At 35.3% G+C, this 23,824-nt stretch overlaps 2 protein-coding genes across 4 annotated transcripts in view; one reads left to right on the forward strand and one right to left on the reverse strand.

Moving 5' to 3' along the window:
- Positions 1-14,510, reverse strand: part of LOC123525545 (uncharacterized) — a 69,717-nt gene extending 55,207 nt beyond the window's left edge. The window contains exon 1 of one of the 2 annotated variants that reach the window (XM_045304673.2): positions 14,212-14,510. The gene's annotated coding sequence lies outside the window, so the exon portion shown is untranslated. Of the gene's footprint in view, positions 1-13,884 lie in introns of both variants that reach the window. The other variant, XM_045304672.2, reaches the window with a different exon arrangement.
- Positions 14,511-16,989: 2,479 nt separating this feature from the next.
- LOC123525544 (choline dehydrogenase, mitochondrial-like) lies at positions 16,990-20,364 on the forward strand. 2 transcript variants are annotated; one of them, XM_045304670.2, is made up of 2 exons: positions 16,990-17,189; positions 18,174-20,364. In XM_045304670.2, exon 2 carries the CDS (start codon positions 18,425-18,427, stop codon positions 20,219-20,221), a length of 1,797 nt encoding a protein of 598 aa, XP_045160605.2. In that variant the 5' UTR covers positions 16,990-17,189; positions 18,174-18,424; the 3' UTR covers positions 20,222-20,364. The 2 variants fall into 2 exon arrangements, with proteins under 2 accessions (XP_045160605.2, XP_045160606.2); XM_045304671.2 differs by lacking the exon at positions 16,990-17,189 and adding an exon at positions 17,537-17,586.
- Positions 20,365-23,824: the final 3,460 nt, after the last annotated feature.

Here is a 23,824-nt window from a genome sequence, read left to right on the forward strand (position 1 = left end):
AATTTTCCATTCCCCAAGCACGTGCGCCCTATCGTAATATCTAATTTACATTGCTGTTACTTTTGGCACAAAAAACGCGCGTAGTGCATTCATTTTTTAATATAATCGCTTAAAAGTTTCAACACCGCTTGAGAACTAATACAGTTTGAATTCTATAACAATATTAATAAGATATCGACAGGAATGTAGGCAAAATTCTTTAAAAACGATCAAATTTTCATATAATGTTTTGTAAAATTTCAAACAGCGCGATCTTGATTATTTATTTCTTTCTTAAAGTAAATAAACGGTACATACTATGGTAATAAAATTCAGACTTTTGACCAGAAAGTACAAAAAACACAATAAAAAAATCTTAAATAAAGAAAAAGCGGCAGCAATTTAAATACATGGAGTAAAACAATTTTTGGCAAACAGATTTCTGTTAGCGCGGCAGAATCATGAGAATGGGTTACGTGACCTCATGAACGTAAATAGAAATGTGGTTTTAAAATAAAGCAGTATGATGTCGTTGCGGTTTTTAATAAGTTTTAAATGATTCTTTGTACATGTATTTTTTGATACAACACTTTGTTACATATTCTTCTCAAACAATAATGTAACTTTCTTGAGGGCAAATAGGTCACAGAGGTAGGACATCCACTATCACCGTTCACGGTTTGACACATTTACATGTCAGTTTATTCGGGATATTGCACATTCGCTTTTAAAAAAAATTAGAAAAAAACTTTTTTACTGATTTCTTCTCAACAATTAAAGGAATCGAGAAAGTACGATCAAACAGTGATGTGTCACATGGCGCGAAAACATGACGCAATGCCATGACAATCTCGGGGAAACTATTACTGCTTTGATCTCCACTTCAGATGCCACAATAACCGACACACTTCTTTTAGCTCTTTGAGGGGGTGTTAATTGATGATGAAAACAAGGCCAATTACTTAGTTTATCATCAGAATAATTACCGATAATTGTTGATGTTTTTTTTCTCTCACTTTTAACACAGGTCGGGAGGATGATGATTATTGTGTCCATATTTTGGGACACTTTTCAAAATAATTATTTTTCGGGATAACAGCTTGCTACAGTCTTCCATTTTTAATTATTTTAGAAATAAGTCCTGTTTCTTTGACTCATATGAAGTTATGACGTCTACAACATCACAATTTATGTGATAGAATTGGAGGTCCACTAAAGTCTGAGCAGGTCTACTAGATTTTAGCAGTTGGTGGACCTGCTGGCAACTGCTGAAAAAAGTTAAGGTCAAGGCCTGAAAATCACATATTTCTTAAAAAAATAAACTTGTTTTAAAATTTGCCTAGTGAACAGACAGACGTAGGTCAAAAGTGTACGGTAAGAAGGCAGAAATTCAAAGATTTTCCTACTAAATTGTGTACGGAAAGAAGACAAAATCCTGACACGATCACTAATTGCCTACGAACCTGGTCTATATTTCGACATTAGTGCCAATTTTCAATGTTTTTCAAAAGAACAGCTTCAATCTCTCTAAGCCGTACAAAATTTTAAAGATTATTGAAAAATTAGAATGAACTTGTTTCTGTTTTTAGTTCATTTGAATCTAAATCGTTTTGGATGATAAACATATTTGCATATGATCTGACAGATCTTTTCTTTCATACACTTTTTTAGACGACCTTAATTTGTTGGGAAGGAGAGATTCTAATCTTGTAGTGTTTTATTTTACCTGAACATTTGAGCTCATTTATGTCATAATTTTGTGAAGCCTTCGTGCAAATACAAATTATTACTTAATATTTCACAAGATTTTTTTAAGTATAGTAACTGTTTACCAAAGTATGGCATGCTGCTCCTTTAGAAGAAACTTTGAAGTCGCCATCTGCGATGTTATTTTTGATTGACCATTTGAAATGTTATTTTGACGTAACGGCTTAGACAAGAACAGGTAGGGATTTTCAATAAAGTGCCATGTTATGGATCATTTACTGAAATATGCTTTAAAATAAGTTATATTGATGACGGCATGTTAAAGTTCAATTGATGACCTTTTCATAGATATTTAACACCTTGTAGGCACTATTATTAGTGTTTGCGAAAATCAACATAGAGATCGAAAATGGCCTTCTTGAGCGTTATGCTGATGCAAAATGAAATTCAGTATTTCGTAATAGAGAAAATACACCTATAACTAAACAAAAGCTGTCGGATGACAGCGGGCTCGACAATTCGAAGAATTGACTGAAGAATGGGGTTAAAATATTACCACAGATATTCAGACAAAAGAAAAAAAAAGATTAGACAAACAATGTTCCTGTATTTGTGGATTTCGATAAGTCTTGCACTAAATGGCAATGTGTGAACCAATTTCAAGGTCCAAAAAGGGCCATAATTCAGCCAAAATAGTTGTCAGATTTATGTACTCTTGCCTACAGATTGAAATCATGACGATAAACAAGTGTTCAAAGTTTAAAAGCAATATGTCAAATAGTTTTGACAAAACGTGGACTTGTACGAAAACAGAACAAATTTCCAAGTCCAAAAAGGGCCATAATTCAGCCAAAATAGATGACAGAGTTATGTACTCTTTCCTACAGATAGAGACTATTATACTGAACAAGTGATAAAAGTTTCAAAGCCATATGTCAAACACTTTACACAAAATATTAACTGGTATGAAAAACTTAACCAAGATTTCTATGTCAAAAGGGGCCATAATTCAGCCAAAATCATTGATGGAGTTATGTACTCTTGCCTATAACTGGACATGGTGATGGTAAACAGGTGCTGAAAGTTTCAAAGCTTTATCTCAAAAGACTTTGTCAAAATATGAACTAGTACAAAAAACTTAACCGAGATTTTTAAGTCAAAAGGGGTCATAATTCAGCCTAAATCCTTGATGGAGATATGTACTCTTGCCTATAACTGGACATGGTGATGGTAAACAGGTGCTGAAAGTTTCAAAGCTTTATCTCAAAAGACTTTGTCAAAATATGAACTGATACGAAAAACTTAACCAAGATTTCTAAGTCAAAGGGGCCATAATTCAGCCAAAATCCTTGATGGAGTTATGTTCTCTTGCCTATAACTGGACATGGTGATGGTTAACAGGTGTTGAAAGTTTCAAAGCTTTATCTCAAAAGACTTTGTCAAAATATGAACTGGTACGAAAAACTTAACCGAGATTTTTAAGTCGAAAGGGGCCATAATTCAGCCAAAATCCTTGATGGAGTTATGTACTCTTGCCTATAACTGGACATGGTGATGGTAAACAAGTGTTGAAAGTTTCAAAGCTTTATCTCAAAAGACTTTGTCAAAATATGAACTGGTACGAAAAACTTAACCATGATTTCTAAGTCAAAAGGGGCCATAATTCAGCCAAAATCCTTGATGGAGTTATGTGCTCTTGCCTATAATTGGTCATGGTGATGGTAAACAAGTGTTGAAAGTTTCAAAGCTTTATCTCAAAAGACTTTGTCAAAATGTGGACTGGTACGAAAAATTTAACCAAGGTGTGATGCAGGTCTACGCCGACGCCGTGGTGAGTAGGATAGCTCTACTTATTCTTCGAATAGTCGAGCTAAAAATTACACAATTAAAGTATAGATTTAGTTGGTATGTCACTAAAGAGCTCCAAACTCCTTTGGAAATCATGTTTGGTTACTCAATACAAAAGTTGTAGTGGAAAATGTGAGTATATACCTGAGTTATTTTTTTATTATCTTTTTCGGGGTTGTGTTACATAGTTCATTTAATTTTCAGCTAAAATGTAGCAAATCATGCTTTAATTACTGTACTGATTATGTACACGTGTCATTATTGAGTGTTTAAAACTCGGCATCTGAACTTATGTTGAAAACCTGCCATGGCAAAAAGCAACACATTTCCGTAGCTCCTATTTTAAATTACAGCATAAACACATATCTAACATGACATAATCACATGTTTACTATCTACTGTTTCATATCCACAAAGGATATGACATATCAAAAAGTTTTCAAAACAAGAGCTGTCTCCATAGGATGACACATGCCCCCGATGGCACTTTGAATGAATAGTTATGGCCGATGTTAGAGTTTAGGACCTTTGACCTACGGAGCTGGGTCTTGCGCGCGACACGTTGTCTTACTGTGTCACACATTCATGCGTAGTTATTTTAAAATCCATGCATGAATGACAAAGATATGGACCGGACACGCCCATCAATGCACTATCATGAAAAATGACCTTTAACGTCTAAGTGTGACCTTGACCTTTGAGCTACGGACATGGGTCTTGCGCGTGACACGTCGTCTTACTGTGGTACACATTCATGCCAAGTTATTTGAAAATCCATCCATCGATGACAAAGATATGAACCGGACACGCCCATCAATGCACTATCCCTTAAAGTCTAAGTGTGACCTTGACCTTTGAGCTACGGACCTGGGTCTTGCGCGCGACACGTCGTCTTACTGTGGTACACATTCATATCAAGTTATTTGAAAATCCATCCATCGATGACAAAGATATGGACCGGACACGCCCATCAATGCACTAACCTTTAATGTCTAAGTGTGACCTTGACCTTTGAGCTACGGACCTGGGTCTTGCGCGCGACACGTCGTCTTACTGTGGTACACATTCATGCCAAGTTTTTTGAAAATCCATCCATCGATGACAAAGATATGGACCGGACACGAAAATTGCGGACAGACTGACAGACCGACAGACGGACAGATGGTTCAAAAACTATATGCCTCCCTTCGGGGGCACAAAAATGATTGTAGTTTATAAGTTGCAGGTCAATATTTTCTATCCGTAGCCCTTTAGTGTCCATAGCCCATTGAAATTATTCATTTTTTTAATCAGATTTTCTTCTGAATTAATTGCTGTAACTAAATTGCATTCATTTTATTAGTTATTACACTGAATATAAATTACAGAACCACTTTGGATTAATTCATGTTTTGGTCAATATTGAGAAAAATATATGAAGTGGAATTTTAACAGTGGATTAATGAGAAATGCCTTGCTCATTCTTTCCTTAAATATCTTTTATGCGGTCTCTAAGGTTATTAGGTGTACGCTCTGCTATTCATGCAATACCTTTAATACTTTTGTGTTACAGTTTATGTTATCTGTGCCTTTTGCAGACAGCAGATCAATAGAAAATTGAGCTGTTTCGGCAAAGTTAGGTAATTCTAGTGATGTTTTCCATGAATATTTTGACCAATATTTACTCTAAATCTGGACTTTATTAAATTATGACCATGTTTCTTAAGAATTATTCCACACAAAATTGGTGGAAACATTCCCAGTCCGTGATTCGAACCATAGCACGGCTCGTGTTCGGCTGGACTAATTTACTTAAAATATGACAGAATCACAATCAAATGGATAACATTTTGCTATGCAGGCGTCCGTTTTCGACATATAGTGATAAATCGAAAGAAAATTACAGCTTGTATATTCGCTCAGGTTAGTTCACATGATCAGGTAAAACAAAACACTGTATTCTCTTCCAAACAAATTAAAGTTGTCCAAAGCAAGTTTATAAAAGAATCGATTTGATTATATGCAAATATATTAAACATCATTCAAATGAGCTAAAAACAGAAACAAGTTCATTCTAATATTATTTTCAATAATCTTTAAAATTCTGATGGCTTAGAGAGACTAGAGATTTTTTTGGAAACACATTGAAAATTGACAGCACTAATGTCGAAATACAGACCACATTAATCCCAATATGTTCTAGTATAATGCAATTGGTTATCGTAACAGGATTTTGTCTTCTTTCCATACACAATTTCGTGGGAAAATCTTTAAATTTCTGTCTTCTTACCGTATACTTTTGGCTGTACATCGACAAAATAACCTCGGCCTTCTGTCCGTACACTTGACAAATTCTAAAACGAGTATTTTTTTAAGAAATATGAGGTTTTAAGGGAACTGGTTCAGTGTTGCATCTAGGATTCGGGAAATATGGGGGAATTCCCCCTCTACTCAGAAACAAGAGGGCCATAACAGTGTTCGAAATTCGCGGTAGTCCGATAGCCCGTGGCTACCAAATTTCAGCTCGGGCTACCGATTTTCCGCAGATACAAGCCCGACCAGGCTACCGAATTTTCCAAATTTGTTTAAAAAAATCATGCTAATTAAACGAGTATAGCATCGTGATTTCATATGATCTCCATTAATAAACACTAAGAAGGCATCACACATCGTCCAGACTGAGGAACGCTTATTGAATTTTTGTTGTTTTTTTTGCACTCTCACGTGTTGACAAATCAAACGCAAAGTGTCAAAGACGTAACCGCAGCGCTAATTGGCTGAATACAATCACCTCTAGTGTAACGGATAATTTGATTAGCTTTCACACTTCTCGCGAAAATCTCACAAGTACCTGCAGTAGGCGGATCTTAAATTATGCTATCAGCGTGTGTGTATGTGTGTATTCAGCACTCATTTTTACATCTTGCAAATTGTCAACAGTCCGAGTAGCAGTAATTGGCGAGTGCTGATCCTAAAAAATCAGGCATTACAGTTTAGATTTTGTTTGGCAAGGAGTGTCATGTCCGATGCTTTTGGACTCTGGCGATGCTGATCTGGACTGGAGTATTTAGAGTTAAATTTTTTTCAAAAACATGGCAAACATGTACTGTATGTCTTTTTTATTCCTTCAAACATGCATAGAGATGTCTGTAAAACAAAATTTTATATGGTGCAAAAATTAATTATTTTAAAGTGTTAAAGTTCGGGCTAGTGAAATTGGTGTCGGGCTTGGAAAATTTCTTATCTAGTAGCCCGAACGGGCTAGTGGGTTCAGATCTGAATTTCGTACACTGCCATAATGGCCTTATATTGCTCACCTGTTATCATTGCACTTAAGGAAAAGAAGCTTAAAAGGGAAGTAATTAAAAAAAATTATTGTAAGTGAACAAAAGAAAGATCTGCCAAATAAAAACAAGCGCACTGCAATGCAACGCAAATGCAGAGCAATATACCCACAAAACAAAGTCATATGACCTTTTACCCCTAAGTGTGACCTTGACTTTGAAGTGAGCCATCCGAAACATGCGCTGTGCATGTCGTTTCGATGAGGTGAACATTTGTGTCAGGTTTCTTTGAAATCCTTCAAGGGGTTCAAGAGTTACAGAGCGGAAGCGAAATTGCTAACCAACAGACAGACAGACAGACACCGAGGTGATAACAGCAGGGGTGTAAAATTCTTTTTCACACCACTCGCCCTGCAGGACTAGTAGCTAGTAAAATCTACTCACCCTTAGTGAACAGTCACTCACCCTAATAATTGACATTTTTAATACTGTCACGTTTTATGGAAGGAGTATTATGTACAACAAGCAAATTTCAAATTTCAAATATAACACATAGCTCGTACACTACGTTTCCTTTTTGATTTCATTTTTGTTACTCTTAAATTTCCTTTTCACACCAGACATTTTTCTTTTTCTTTCATTAATTTTGTCATCTCCACCATCAAGTTGCTCTCAATAATAACTGCATTGATAGTAATAATAATCAAAGTCTAACCCCTACCGTAGTTTCCCAAAGTGTCAGGAAAGTATTAAATATCAGTTAATGAAATTTTCTCAAGAATTATTTCCCGAAAAATAATTATTTTGAAAAGTGTCCTAAAAAATATGGACACAATAGTCATCATCCGCCTACCCATCTTGGTAATTATTCTGTTGATAAACTAAGTAATTGTCCTTGTTTTCATCATCAATTAACATCCTCTCAAAAAGCTAAAAGAAGTGTGTCGGTATCATGACATCTGAAGTGGAGATCAAAGCGGTATTGTTGCACGAGATTGTCATGGCATTACGTCACAGTTACAGTTTTCGCGCCATGTGACACATCACTGTCTGATCGAACCGCCTCGATTCTTTAAATTGATGAGAAATCAATAAAAAAGTTTCTTCCTTAATTTGTTATTAAAAGCGAATGTGCAATATCGCGTATAAACTGACAAGTAAATGTCTCAAACGATAATAGTGGAAATCCTACCTCTGTGACCTACTTGCCTTCAAGGAATTTACATTATCGTTTGAGAAGAATATTTTATCAAAAAGTACATGTACAAAGATTCATTTAAAACTGATTAAAAACCGCAACATCATTTTGTTTTATTTTAAAATCAAATTCCTATTTACGTCCACGAGGTCACGTAACCTACTCCGCCGCACTAACAGAAACCTTTTTACTAAAAAAATCGTTTTACTCTATGTATTTAAATTACTGCCGCTTTTTCATTATTTAAGATTTTTTTATTCTGTTTTTTGTTATTTCTGGTCAAAAGTTTGAATTTTATGCCCATAGTATGTATCACTTATTTTCTGTTAGAAAGAAATAAGTAATTAAGATCGCGCTGTTTGAAATTTAACAAATGATTATATGAAAATTCGACCGTTTTTATACAAATTTGCTTACATTTCCGTCGATATTTTATTAAAATCTTAATAGAATTCAAACTGTATTACTTCTCAAGCGGTGTTGAAAAATTGAAGCGATAATGTTAAAAAATGAATGCACTACGCGCGTTTTTTGTGTTCGTGTCGATAAAGAAAAGTAACGGCGATGTAAATTAGATATTACGATAGGTCGCACGTGCTCTCGGAATGGAAAATTACCGGCATGAGTTTTGATATCTTTACGATTCGCGGGTAAATTCCAGTCAATCAAAGTAGCAACTGAACCATCTCAAAGTTTGTTGACGTTTTTTGAGATGTAATTTTTGAATTTCATTAAAGCTACCGACGTGAAAACCACTCGCCCGATCGGTCGAGTATACAGCGAGGTCCACTCGTCCTATCCAGACTTTGACTCGCCAATGCGAGCGGGCGAGTGGAATTTTACACCCCTGTAACATAATACGTCCCTTTTGGCGTATAAAAAGGAACTGAGATCTTATGGTGATACAAGTTGTGTGCAAGTTTGGTTAAAATCAAATCATAAATGAAGCTGCTATTGTGCAGACAAGGTCAAAATAGCTAATTCTGGCCCTATCAGGGGCCATAACTCTGGAACCCATTATGGGATCTGGCCAGTTCAAGAAAGGAACCAAGATCTTATGGTGATACAAGTTGTGTGCAAGTTTGGTTAAAATCAAATCATAAACGAAGCTGCTATTGTGCAGACAAGGTCAAAATAGCTAATTCTGGCCTTTTCAGGAGCCATAACTCTGGAACCTATAATGGGATCTGGCCAGTTCAAGAAAGGAACCGTGATCTTATGGTGATACAAGTTGTGTGCAAGTTTGGTTAAAATAAAATCATAAATGAAACCACATCGTGCAGACAAGAAATTGTTGACGGATGCACGGACGGACGGACAGACGGACTGACGACAGACGAAGGGTGATCACAAAAGCTCACCTTGTCACTATGTGACGGGTGAGCTAAAAAGAGGGCCATGATGGACCGATATTGCTTAAAAATTTCTACTTAATAAATACAGGCTCTGCAAATTTTTCTTTTTTCTTTTTTTTTTCATTTTGTTTCCTTACTGTCCTCAAGCTTTTGTTTCTCAAGGAAACTATGAATCATTTACTTGTCTAGCACGTTGTGAAGAATTAATCAACTCCTTCATAATAACTACACCTCTGGTGCCACCTACATTATTTATATAATCTTTGATACACTTCTAGGAATTAAATTATTTTCAGTCAAGTTGATGTTTGATCACTGAATTCAAGCGTGTCACTAATCACGACTTTCACAATTGTTCTCGAAAAATAATCGGAATTTCACAGGGCTTCTTAAAAATCGACACAAAAATGACCGATAGCCAAAAATTACTGTTTAAAAATTCAAGCATTGCTACCTATATAGGCTCATCAACCACAAAAACATCGGTATTTTCAAAAAAGGAAATTGAAATGACATCCATGTCCGCCATTTTGAATCATGAATTACTTCCCTTAGCAAAATGGGATAATTCCCGGTATTTTCCCGTACCTTTACCGTTCTTTCGCCAAATTCCCGGTATTTTCACGGCCGGGAGTCAATTTTTGAAATTCACAGACTTTTCCCCAATTTCCCGGATAGCGTGGGAAGCCTATTTATAACATATCTATTAGGTACATAACACCCATGAATTTGCTTGCAGTTCAGTTTCAATTCAATATTTAAGTTTTTGATTCTTTTTTTATCCCTTGGCTTGCTTTGGCTTCATTCACCCAAAAATATGAAAGTCCAATATTCAATAAAGATATACCTTTAGTTATATTTTTGGGATTATTTTTGTTGGTTTAAAGAATTCATAGTGTTTGTTCACTTTTCCATTCTTAGAAAAAGACATTTTTGTTGTTTACTCCACTGTGGAAGTTGATATTTTAAATCGACGCCGCTTTAAAATACACTACTGTACCGTCAATATTAATTCCCAATCATCTGATTTACGCACACATCGAGTGTATGATAAAGTTTAACCTAGGTCTATCGAGTACCATTCAATGCGTGTGTACGTTCAATGTGGGAGAATGCCTACCGTGCTGTTACATAAAGCATCCAGACAAATCAGATTTTGTTTACGCTAGTAAAAAGTAATTGCGTGCGTTTCTGTAATTTCATATACGTTTTTATACACTTAAAAATTATCAGACATGTGTATATGCATTATTTCAAAGAGTAATTTACGCTAATACGCATCTTATCTGGAACCCAGGACAATCACTATATGCCTCCCGCATCAGTAGATGCCGGGGGCATAAAAAACTCCATTGACCTTTGACCCCCAATTGTGACCTTGACCTTTGAGCTAGGGGTCTGAAAGTTGTACATGACACATCGTCTAATTATGTGGTACATTTGTGCCAAGTAATATTAAAATCCCTTCATGGATGGGAGAGTTATGGACCGGACAGGAAAAAAGCACTGTTGACCTTTGACCTCCAATTGTGACCTTGACCTTTAAGCTAGGGGTCTAGGATTTGCGTATGACATGTTGTCTCATCATGGGGAACATTTGTGCCAAGTAGGTTTGGATACCGGTTCCCGGTATCGGTACCGTACCGAATAATCACTTCGAAAAATACCGGTATATACAGTTTCGTAAAGAACAGGTTCCGATTTCAGTATTTCCATAAAAGTAAATAAACAAAATAATTACCAAATCAGCGGCAGAAGAAAGCAGAAAATAAGCAAAAAGTATTTGAAACACAGTAATAACGCGATCGTAATTGTTTACTGTGACACCGCTCCAAGTAACATGGAGAGCTGGCCTTGCGAATAATTTCGTATGCTAAATATTATTATAAAAACTTCTTTTCCCGTCGTTTTAAACTACGTAAATCATACTTAATTGCAAAATATACGACATTTTTTGCTCTTTGTCATATTCTATCAAAACAAATGATTTGAATAAAAAGTTACGAAACTTAAGCTGTAACCTACATAAACAAGTCATCGGTTTTCGCGGACTAATAGAAATACGTTATTGTTGGTTGTTTCAAGCGTTTTGAGGGTTATTTTTCAATGAAAATTGTGTTGAAAAAAATGTTGCACTTTAAATACCTTACTAGTTAACCTGGTTGAAGATTTATCATGAGTGACAATGAGTCTGACTTGTTAAATGGGTTAATTTGAAAGCTAGTAAGTGTTGAATGTAACAGTTCTCGTCAGTGCTGAGCTAGCATTACCACAGTCAGTGAGTCCTAGATTTAAATTGCACAGTGAGCGACGTATCTACTCTGTTTTTTTTTATTTTGGAAAACTCTAGTTTGTAAGATATGTTTATTTTTTTACTCTTTCATAGTTCTAGTACAACATCAAATTAACAGACTTAAAATGTTTATATATCAAAGCAAATTTTCCTGTATAACTACTTAAAAAGGGTGTATTTAATACTAACAAAATCATTGCTTATGTGATGTACTTCAAAGCTTGGTATCGGTATCAGTATCGTTGAAAATACCGTACCGTTTCGTTGGTACTGGTATCGGACCGCTTCGTCCTTAACGATATCCAACTCTAGTGCCAAGTAATATTAAAATCCCTTCATGGATGGGAGAGTTATGGACCGGACAGGAAAAAGCCATGTTGACCTCCAATTGTGACCTTGACCTTTGAGCTAGGGGTACAGGTTTTGGGCGGCATGACACGTCGTCTCATCATGGTGAACATTTGTGCCAAGTAATACTAAAATCCCTTCATGGATGGGAGAGTTATGGACTGGACAGGAAAAAAGCCCTGTTGACTTCTGACCTCAAATTGTGACCTTGACCTTTGAGCTAGGGGTCCGGGTTTTGCGCATGACATGTCGTCTCATCATGGGGAACATTTGTGCCAAGTAATATTAAAATCCCTTCATGGATGACAGAGTTATGGACCGGACACGAAATTGCGGACGGACGGATGGACGCACACCCATACGATTCATGCATTAGATGGTCATTCCATTGTTTGAAAACAATAGAATGACCACTTAAGGAACAAAAGAATTAAGTGGTTACAGAATGAATACAAAGGATTTCTATTGTCCTAGGCCACACCTCCTACCACCTAAGGTACCAATTGTGTGCTTGGACGGACGAACGGAAAAGGGCATTCCTATAGTCCCCGAAACTGGTTTTCGATCAGTAGGGGACTAATAAAATCATAAATGAAATCACTATTGTGCAGACAAGATTAGGGATGTCATTGATTGGGTCTTAGGTATATCAACGATACCGATATATCAGAAGACAAATATCGATGATACATCGATATATCGATTATTAAGTTAGATTAACAACCTATTTGTTCATATGCATACTATATACCTTCCTGTAAATGCTATTTTAAGTTTTATTGCCTACTTTTCATATTTCTGTTTGATTGTGTTGTATTTGTATTTATGAAATAAAAGAAATAAATAAAAATTAATAACACCTTCATTTTTATTTTGCCATCACTCCTTTTTGCATTTATCCAAATTTACAACTTTGTGAACTTAAGTTGTTTTTTAGGGTCTGAGTGTTTATTTGGATAGTTTTTTTCTCTCTGTAAAATATCGATTTTTGAAAATGGGAATCGATAATCGATCGACAAAAAAATATCATTGATACATAGATATCGTTTCTATGATGACAGCCCTAGACAAGAACATAAGCAGGCTGGTAACATTGCCCGATCGGGCTTACGACATAAAAAGTGATATTTCTTTCAAACTTGGTTCATTTATTAAGCATATCATATGATGCTTATCAAGATAGAAGTAACTTTGTTGCCTTCAGTTTTGTTAGAATTACTTCCCTTTTTCAGATTTTTATGATGCATAATTTTTGAAGTCCAAAATAGTTATGTTTTTAATGCAATGTTTAAAACAGAAAAGGTTCAATGGCTTTCTATTGCTCCAAACTTGTGTGCCAATACCCTTATTCTATATATTTAGGATTAATACTTCGTTTCTAGTGCAGATATATGAGCATATTTTTTAAACTAACATTTCTCTATGAAGTTGTAAGTGAAAGCAGAGTAAAATGTAAAAATTCATGTACTAGCACAATAATTTAGAGTATTAGAAAGCCATTGAACATTTTTTTTTGTTTTAAACTTAGCATTAGAGCATATTTTTTGGACTTCAAAGATTATGCGTCATAAAAATCTGAAAAGGGGAAATAATTCTACCAAAACTAAAGGCAACCAAGTTATTTTTATTCTAATTTGTATAATTTGTTATGCTTAATAAATGGACCAAGTTTGAAAAAAATAGCATCATTAGTTTTCATGAAATATTACTTTTTATGCCTTAAGCCCGATCGGGCAATGTTACCAGCCTGATAAGCTCATAAGAGAGCTTTTTACTGACTACAACATTTTCTCTCCCTGGGAAGAAAAGAAATTATTTGTGATTGATAACCAAGTGGAACGATCAATGCATACTGTATTCAGATTACTTGTGACTAGACATGCATAAACTTACCTTCAATTTCGAAGCAATCAGACTAATTGACACACAAATGGCGTAATAGCAACGAAGGGGAGTAACTCAATCTTTCCAGAAACCCGCCAAACCCACATAACAAAGTTCAGAATATCGCTTTAAAAATGATAACGTCGCAAATATCTAGCATAAGATAAACAAAGTTGACATATTGCTACTTTTGTCGATTTCTTTAAATTATATGTAACATAAAGAATTGAACAACTGGTTTTGTACGAGTAGACTGCATGTACGAGTACTAGTGCACTAAGGCAAGAGTGTAGGAATTCGAGTACTAAACATATAAACCAGTGTGTCATGTCATACCTATTTGTTCATACATCTACATTTGTTAACAACTAAGAATAACCCTATTTACACGCCTCCTTATATTCCTATTTACATTTCTATCTGCCAGACATGAGTTCTGGACGTCGCGAATTCAGTGTGTGGCGCGGGAAAAGGTGGGGAAACACTACTTTCTATAGTTTTGTCGGCCATAGTCCAGGCTTTGCACCACTAAAATTATGACTCTAATATACTGACTAGAGGTTAGGGTTAGGTCGACTATGGCCACAGTGGTTCGTTTGCCCTATGGAAAATAGCCTTAACAGGTGAGGCTGCAGGTATAAACACACTAAAAACTTAGCGTCGCAGCCTGTCAGTCAGTTGTATGATAAAGACATTTGCACAAACTACCTGATTTAAAGTCCTCAATATACTTATTATATAATGTTGAATGTATGAAACCCTATAACTAGAGAAATGTGTCTCATACAACCGTTTTTTTCCCACGTTTTGAGCTGCAAGTAAGGTTTTAGACCCGACTGGCTCTATGAAGCTAGGAAATATCATTCAGATACAAGATACACAACAGTTACTCTTTCATGGGAATCCTTAGTTCTGTGAACATCATGAATGACCAATTTAATATAAATGCCTTTTAAATTAAACACATCTATCTCTCTTATACAGAAAACAATACGAAACTGGTCCCTGTTCCTCAAAGAAAATACTCATAAAAAATAGGTCACATTAGTCAAAAATGGTGAAAATAACCTGGGAAGAAGATCATTGCTCCAGAAATAACCATCCTACAGGTGCACATAAATAAGACACTCTAAAAGTTTCAATTCAAAATATCAAGTATCCATAAAATACCAGCAGCATCAGAATAAAAATAGTACGGCAGACTGAATGAACTAAATGTTACGATTGAAGATACAGGAATCTTTTATTTAGATTAAAACATTCATTCCTATTGTCTCAATAATTGCTTCAAGTTCTGTTTGTAGATAAAATCCTCCTGTCCTGTACATGCGAACCACATTAATATCATCATAATTCACAACCTCCCTAATTAGCAGAAAGGTTAACAGTGCACTTGGTACTCGTAGAAAATTATATCTTAGAAATAACACGTGACACCATTAAATTGATACTTAAACTCTTTTTGAACACTGACTGATTTAAGATACACCTTAATACTCTCCACCTGGCCCAGCTGGCCCAGCTATATGAAATCTATTTACATGTGCATGTTTTAAACAATTACTTAATTCATTGTCTCTGTAAGTGGGTAACTCACATTAATATTGCCATATTGTAATTTAATATTACTGCTTATTACAGTCCTACACAGTATCAATTATCGACCTATTTTCCGTTACTGTCTAACCTATTACAGGGACGTAGACACTTTGTTAATTAACAATTAATCTACGGGCGAGCAGCCCTTTTGCCACCAATTCTAGATGTTTTTATCTGATATTTTAAATAAAAATCTTTGGAAGCGAAGAACGCAACAAAGCAAAATAATAGCAGACAAGGTTTGATTGAATCTATTCATATGAGGTAATTGAAACTCCTACCCCTGCCGCCGACTCAAATGGAATTGTTTAATACAGATTTATGGAATGGACTACATAATCCCAAACCTACTAAATGACCAGACAGTATAACAACATCTAGTCAAAGTACGGATCGTCTGTCCGGACCTAAAGACAACTGCTGTGATAATATAAATGGACATCTATCAGAAGATCCTTTGGAATCATAGAATAATCCAGACAAGGTACGGCGAGAGTTTAACCAATCAAAGTAATCCAGACAAGGTTCGGCGAGAGTTTAAGGTATACTGGACTAAAATATCATACTTGAAAATATGAGCAATTACTACATATGGTGCATGTAAACATACAATTAACAAGTTTGTGTGTATTTAAAGTATGTCATTAGGTTTAAAGTACGTGCACGCTGTATACATTTATATCTAAACACAATATACATGTTAGCCTGGGAATCCAGTCTGAGAATTTCTAACATTTTTAACCTGCAAATTGACAATATCAGAAACTCGATGAATGCCAATTAACACTAATTAGCGCAAATTAATCGGGATCTCTAATGTATAGATATTAGGTATGATTTCTTCTGACAAAGCAGGAATATTATCAACGGTTTCCCAGGCTAAATACATGTGTTTTACCGCTAAAAACTAGAAGTTTTCTTAACAATCGACTGTTAGTCTATGACATTTAATTATGCACGTAGCTCTACATGTATACACACTTATCTTATCTATTAAGTAAAGTTAAATACATTTGATGGGGATTTTCCACATATGAAGTTAATTTTTAGTCTAAAGATAGGGCATTGAATATCTGTTATGATTTTTCGCTTTTCAGACATAATGTGTGTGCTTATTTCACTTTTCATTTTCTTAAACATAGAGCGAATACAGCTAGAACATGTACATGTAACACTTTCGCAGATGGGAGGGCCTTTTATGACATGAGTGGGGTCTGAACCCGAAGCACGGATAATATACAGCAAACCTTTTACACTGTAACGGCTTTTGTATTTCCATAAAATATAAAAGTACGGTTAAATATACGTTTGCGTAAAAAAATTACTAGCATTTTATTGACAGTAATTGTTAGTATCCAGTTGTGTCTGAACGTTTGGCCTCTTCATCGAGAAACGCTTTATGAGTTGTCCGTTTTCTTTGATTAAAACTGTAGAAAATTTAATTTTTAATAGTTTCCGAATCTTTTTATGATAAATTCATTTTTATCGTTATTTTGTTTTTATAAAAGATTGCTCAACAGTACATAACGGCACTTGAAGAAAACTTTACGTAAAGACGATTATCGTATGACGTGACCTCAAATGGCCAGATTACGATGTTATGGTAGTTATAAAAGATAAGAAATTCATCAAACCTAGTTTTTAACCTTAGTGAATGAAATGGGATTTAGAAAGGCAGTTGTTTATTAAAAGCGTTACAAGCGTAAAAAGGAAATGTAAGTATAAATAATATATTTGAATTGATTACATATTTATTTACTGAAAATAAGATTGTTAAGTTAAACAAGGTTATAAAAACTAGAACATCGATAATGTAGATTAAAAAGTATTACTACTCCAAAGGGAGACTAACGATTGATTGGTTTTAAACGTAAAACGCCATTATTGGATGTACGCAAGTATTGAATGTACACTTTACTGACTAAAGGTTAGGGTTAGGTTTAATAGTGTACTTTCAATGCGTTCGTACACGCAATGTTGGAGAATTAATGCCGAACGTCCATGATTTTTTTCATCGAAAAGAAAAACTGTTAGGCCCGTGGTAGTCAGAATTACTCCCCTTTTTTACTTATAGCCATTTGTATGCTCTTATATATTCAACATGAACCAGAGGTTGGTATCATTTTAAGTCAAATCAATCGAATTTTTTCTGAATTCAGTTTAAATTAGTTGGTCTTGTCACAGGGACATCGACAAAACATTTGATAGGCGGTGTCTTATTTCGTGGAAAATGTGTTCGAACTACTTTCACTTTGTCAATGCCGGATTTTACTTAAGATGTAGTAAATGTGGCTAGATATTTATGCTTTCATCGTAAAATAGACGTTTGAATTACAAGTTCAGTAAGCTAGAGAGTTATTTCATTTTGTTAGTCGCGACCATTCTTTGTGCTTACATATTTTTCCACATGATACTGGAAACTAGTAATATTACTAGTTTGCACTAATGCAGTAATATCCTAACAAATCACCGTAATGTGAAGATCTATATGAATAGTTTAGCTTTTAAACTTACACTCTTTGTTTTGACAGAAAAATGGTAATTATGTCAGCATTTTGTGTGCGTTTATTAACTTATATGTTTTTCTCATGTATTTACAACATTTGTCTTTAAAACATTTACAATGCATTTTTTTTCGGGTGCTCAATCATTTTCTGTGACTGTTTTGAGAAATAAAGTGTTATGTTTATGTTTTTCAGATTCATGATGATATAAATCTAAAACTTAATAGAGTTTGATAACGACGAGGTCAGATGTGAAACAAAGGAAGTTCAAAATCAGTATAGATGCAGTTATACATTCCATAGAAAAGTTGTCGTAAATCATTACGATTCAAATGATGTTACATTAAAAGAAATGTAAATTACAAGGCACATCGTTGCCAGGTATATATATATGAAAAAATATTATTTTTAACAACAGTTCTGTAACTTTAATAAATACACACAAAATGTCTCGCTGTGTTCAGTTTAAAATAAATGGTAGGTTACTTAGGATGCAAAATACATTGCTCAAGAGTGTCTTTGGAGGACATAAGTACAACCTCTCAACGTCATGTAGGAAACATTTTTCTACACAAAACAACGTTCCAGCCTATGACTACATAATTGTTGGGGCGGGATCAGCAGGATGCGTGTTGGCCAATAGACTAACTGAAAGTAGGCAGGATAAAGTGTTACTTATGGAGGCAGGACCGAAAGATCATTCATGGAAGATCTGGATGCCTGCTGCGTTAATGTATAACCTCTGTGATGACAAATATAACTGGTATTACCACACTGAGCCCGAACCCGCTATGAATAATCGTGTACAATATTGGCCTCGTGGACGTGTATGGGGTGGATCCTCATCCCTAAATGCTATGGTTTACATTCGTGGACATGCTTTTGATTATGATCGTTGGGAGAAGGAAGGTGCAAGCAACTGGTCGTATGCAGATTGTTTGCCATATTTTAAAAAATCACAGACGCATGAGCTTGGTGAGGACGAGTATCGAGGCGGGAGTGGACCACTGCACGTTTCCCGTGGAATAACTAATAATCCCTTACATCGTGCATTTATTGAGGCCGGGAAACAAGCCGGTTACCCTTTTACTGAAGATATGAATGGCTACCAACAGGAAGGGGTTGGATGGATGGATATGACAATTCACAAAGGTCTGAGGTGGAGTGCAGCTGCTGCATACCTCCATCCCATTAAAAACGAAAGAAAAAATCTTGAAACCAAGGTGAAAGTTTTGACTACAAAAGTGTTGTTTGACAAGGACAGAGCCATTGGAATTGAATACGAGGAGAATGGTGAGGTAAAGAAAGCACTGGCAAGTAAGGAAGTGATTCTTAGTGGCGGTGCCATAAATACACCACAACTTCTGATGCTTTCTGGGGTAGGGAACGCAGACGATTTGATGAAGCTTGATATTCCTGTTATTGCTAATCTTCCAGGAGTTGGTGATAACTTGCAAGATCATTTAGATATGTGTATACAGTACAAGTGTACAAAGCCAATCACTTTGTATAGCGCTCAGTGGAAGTTTCCTCATAACATGGTTAAGATTGGGCTTCAGTGGATTCTGTTTAAAAAAGGATGGGGAGCCACAACCCATTTTGAAAGCGGTGGCTTCATTTGTAGCAGACCAGGTGTGGAACATCCCGATCTTCAGATACATTTTCTGCCGTTTGCATCTAATGATCATGGTAGGATTAATGCAAACTGTCATTCATTTATGATCCATATAGGTGGAATGAGACCGACAAGTACAGGTTATTTGAAACTTAAATCTAGAAATCCAAGGGAACATCCAAAAATTGTTGCAAATTATCTTACAACTGAAAAAGATATGCAGGAAATGAGAGATGCTGTATTACTTTCCCGTGAAATAATTGCTCAGAAGGCTTTTGATGAATTCAGAGGAGAAGAAATACAGCCAGGCGATAAAGTTCAATCTGCGGAACAAATAGATGATTTTATCCGTAACATTTCTGACAGTAACTACCATCCTTCATGTACATGTAAAATGGGTCAGCCAAGTGACAAGATGGCCGTTGTAGACCCGGAAACTAGCGTAATTGGAATTAAAAACTTGCGTGTTGTCGATGCGTCTATCATGCCAAGTATAGTGAGCGGGAACTTGAATGGACCAACCATTATGATCGCAGAGAAGGCTGCCGACATTATTAGAGGAATCCCGCCAATTCCAAGGTCTAACGCTCCAGTATACAAACATAAAACCATTAGTTATCAGAAATGAAGTACTTTGGTTTAGTACTAATTAATCTTTACAGTAATCAAGTTCTTTCGCTTTCATATAATTTTAGATATCTATATAAGGTAATATTATATGTCACTTTCAGTCAATGTTGTACAAGCTTTAATAATTAAATTGATACATTTTGTTCTGTTGTGTTTGAAGTAATGCCGTAGGATAACCAGACTCGGATTTCGTACCAATACTTTTCTTTAATTTTAGTTTTGTGAAAGTAGCTGAAAGTTCAACGTAATGTTCAAACTCTAGATCTGTACTTCTTCAGAGTTGATTGTATTAAAGTATATCATCGAAAACTGATTGTTTAGACCGGGGAGAATATTTTAAAAGATATTTACTACACAAGCTCGCCCTACTCAAAATGTTACAGATTATAAAATTATATGAAGATCCCACTTGAGCATAGAAAGCAACTAGGCCCCAAAAAGCAGACTCAGTGTGATTGAGTCTGTTCATGAAAGCGTATAAAATGTGCAACACCCTTCACGCTCCCTAGCCCCGGCGAATGTACTTTATGATCCCACTGAACTAGAAAATATAACAACACTGTGTTCAAGGTTATAACACACTAAATAGTTGTTGTTCTTTATTCTATATAAAATTGACCTATTTCCAATGACCGCAGCACACATCAGGACCCATTTTAAATTTCTGTAACTTACATTTTCTTGAAGAATATTGTCAGTGCTAACTAAAAATCAAAAGAAAAGTGGGGGTCATGTTTGATGCAAGAAAAATAATTTCAGTCAAACACACAAACTGCAAAATCAGCTAAAAAATGAGACCCCAAATTATACTGGTGGTGTATGATCTAAGTTTCCATGAAAAATTTTGTCATATTGTTATTTCATGATGAAAATGCTACCTACATGTCAAGCATAGATCTGTCATGTGATTTTAGCAAAAAAAATTGCAAAGAACATAAGGAAAATAGCTCTACAGCGCAAAAAAACTGAGGACTATTTGTGTCGCGCCATTTTTCTATTTAGTGTCTGTATGCCTCAAGTACGGGGATACTTTTTACAGCCGCTACACGACATTTAAAGAATGTTATGATAGTTAATAAAATCCGTAAGATACTTTTTTGGACATCTTGAACGTAACCTAGCAAAATAATATCAGACTCGATTTGATTGACCTGTTCACGAGAAGGAATATATACAGATATTAAAAGTAGTCAAAACTACAAAACGTTTTACAAGTCACTTTATTTTTCACCAACGTTTCGGCTACATTAGCCTTCTTCAGGGTTCAAAATAAATAGAGGATATTACATGAGTGTCTTTTCATACTGAATTTATTAAACGAGTTGAATAAAATAATAAAATGCGAGGCTCTGCCGAGCATTTTATCAATTTTATTCAACTCGTTTAATAAATTCAATGTGGAAAGTCACAAATGTAATATTCTTTTTATCATATGCTAGCCTTCCCTGTCGAAACATCAAAAATTCTACTTTTTTTACTATAATAAACAAGTCAATTTGACAAACGTCTCATATACTATAAATGACGCCGACATCAAACCTTTATTACACTAGTGTATTATCATTTTTATTTAATGGCTTTATTACACTCCCACAACGTCAAACATGTGATAAACGGAAGTGGCGTCAAAGTCGAACAACATCAGGGACGACGACGTCAACATTTAACAAAGAATTTGGCGGAAAATCATCAACAGGATCATAGTATGATACATAAATACTGGTGAAAAATGCAGTATAAGTGCAATGGTTAAGGGAAGGCACGAGAAATAATGAAATTTCCAACACCCCTCACCCCTCTAGCTCCAGAGGGACCAGAAAATAGAAGGTAGAAGTATGTGACTATACACTATAAAATCTTAAAAGCATACAATGCAACAGCAAAATGATTGCATACTCGGTTTGACTGAGTCTGTTCATGAGAGATAATGAAATATGCAACACCTCTCAATATTTTTCTAATTCGTCATTGACTTATTTCATTCCTTAGAAAACAAAACCAGACTCGATTTGATTGAACCTGTTCACGAGAAGTAATGTAATATAATATGTAGATATTGAAAGTAGTCAAAACTACAAAAAGTTTTACATGTCATTTTACTTTTCACCACCGTTTCGGCTACATTAGCCTTCTTCAGGGTTCAAAATAAACACATTAAAGGAAGTGACATATGGAAAGGAAAAAGGAAATGAAATATGAAACACCTCTCAATACTTTTCTAATTCGTTAATGACTTATTTCATTCCTTAGGAAACAAAACCATACACGGACAATGTCGGGAATCTCTACAATAATTTAGAAGAAAAAAAAGGATAATCATCCAACAGGAAAACCCAGGCCCCCTTCAATGATCTATATACTGATGTGCACATAACGAGGACGTAACGAACAACTATTTATTGGCACCATCTCATTCCATTGGTGTGCCAAATTTTCAACTGGAAATATGGGTGCTGGTATACTTGTATATAATATATTTGTGTGTTTTGATTTACAGCCTGAAGTGTAAAGTGGCTAAATCATAACTTGGTCTGCATCCTGTTTTTATTAGCTCACCTGAGCCAAAGGCTCAAGGTGAGCTTTTATGACCGTTTGATATCCGTCTCCAGTCGTGCGTCTTCCGTCCGTCAACAATTCTAAAACAATTTTCTTCAAAACTACTGGACTGATTTACACGAACCTTCACAGGAATGGTCCTTGGGTGACCCCCTTTCAAAATTGCCCAAAGAATTAAAATTCATTTTGAAAATCTTTAAAAAATCTTCTCAGAAACTGTTAGTCGGATTTCAAAAATATTTTGTAGAAATGATCTCTAGGTGACCCTCTACCAAAATTGCCTAAGCCGTTCTGTTTCGGTAAAAAACATGGCCGCCAGGGGGCGGAACTTATTTTCCATATATGGTTATATTGTAAATTCAAAAATCTTCTTCTTCAAAACCACCGGGCAGATTTACACTTAACTGCACAGAAATAATCCTTTTGTGGCCCCCTCTTAAAATTGCCCAAAAAATTAAAATCCATTCTGAACTGTGGTTGCTATGGCAACCGAAAAGAAAATCTTTAAAAATCTTCTCAGAAACTGTTAGCATGATTTCAAAAATATTTTGTAGAAATGATCTCTAGGTGACACTCTACCAACATTGCTTAAGCCGTTCTATTTTGGTAAAAAAAAAAATGGCTGCTGTGGGGCAGGGTTTATTTTACCTATATTGCTATATTGTAAATTTCAAAACTTCTTCTCTGAAACCTGAAGACCCTTGAATTTACATAGAGTTCTATAGGAAAAACATTAAAAAAACTGAGAGGCACATAGCTTAGATATTTTACATGTGGAATTGTCTAGCGGTCATGATACTAAGATTCAAATCATGACCCAGGGTCCATTTAAAGCCCCGTCCCGGGGTCACTTAGTGTTTATATGAGTTATATAGGAAAACTACTTCAAAAATTATCTGATCGTATTTCCTAGACTGATTAATTATAATTACCTGATGACCCCAAGTAATTAGGGGTCACTTGACTGTGACCTTGACCTACTGACCTACTTTCTGTGTTTTATAATATACAGCCTTGAAATTTGGATGACAGATACAGTTTTGCA

The sequence above is a fragment of the Mercenaria mercenaria genome, chromosome 3 (assembly GCF_021730395.1).
Source record: "Mercenaria mercenaria strain notata chromosome 3, MADL_Memer_1, whole genome shotgun sequence".
NCBI lineage: Eukaryota > Metazoa > Mollusca > Bivalvia > Venerida > Veneridae > Mercenaria > Mercenaria mercenaria.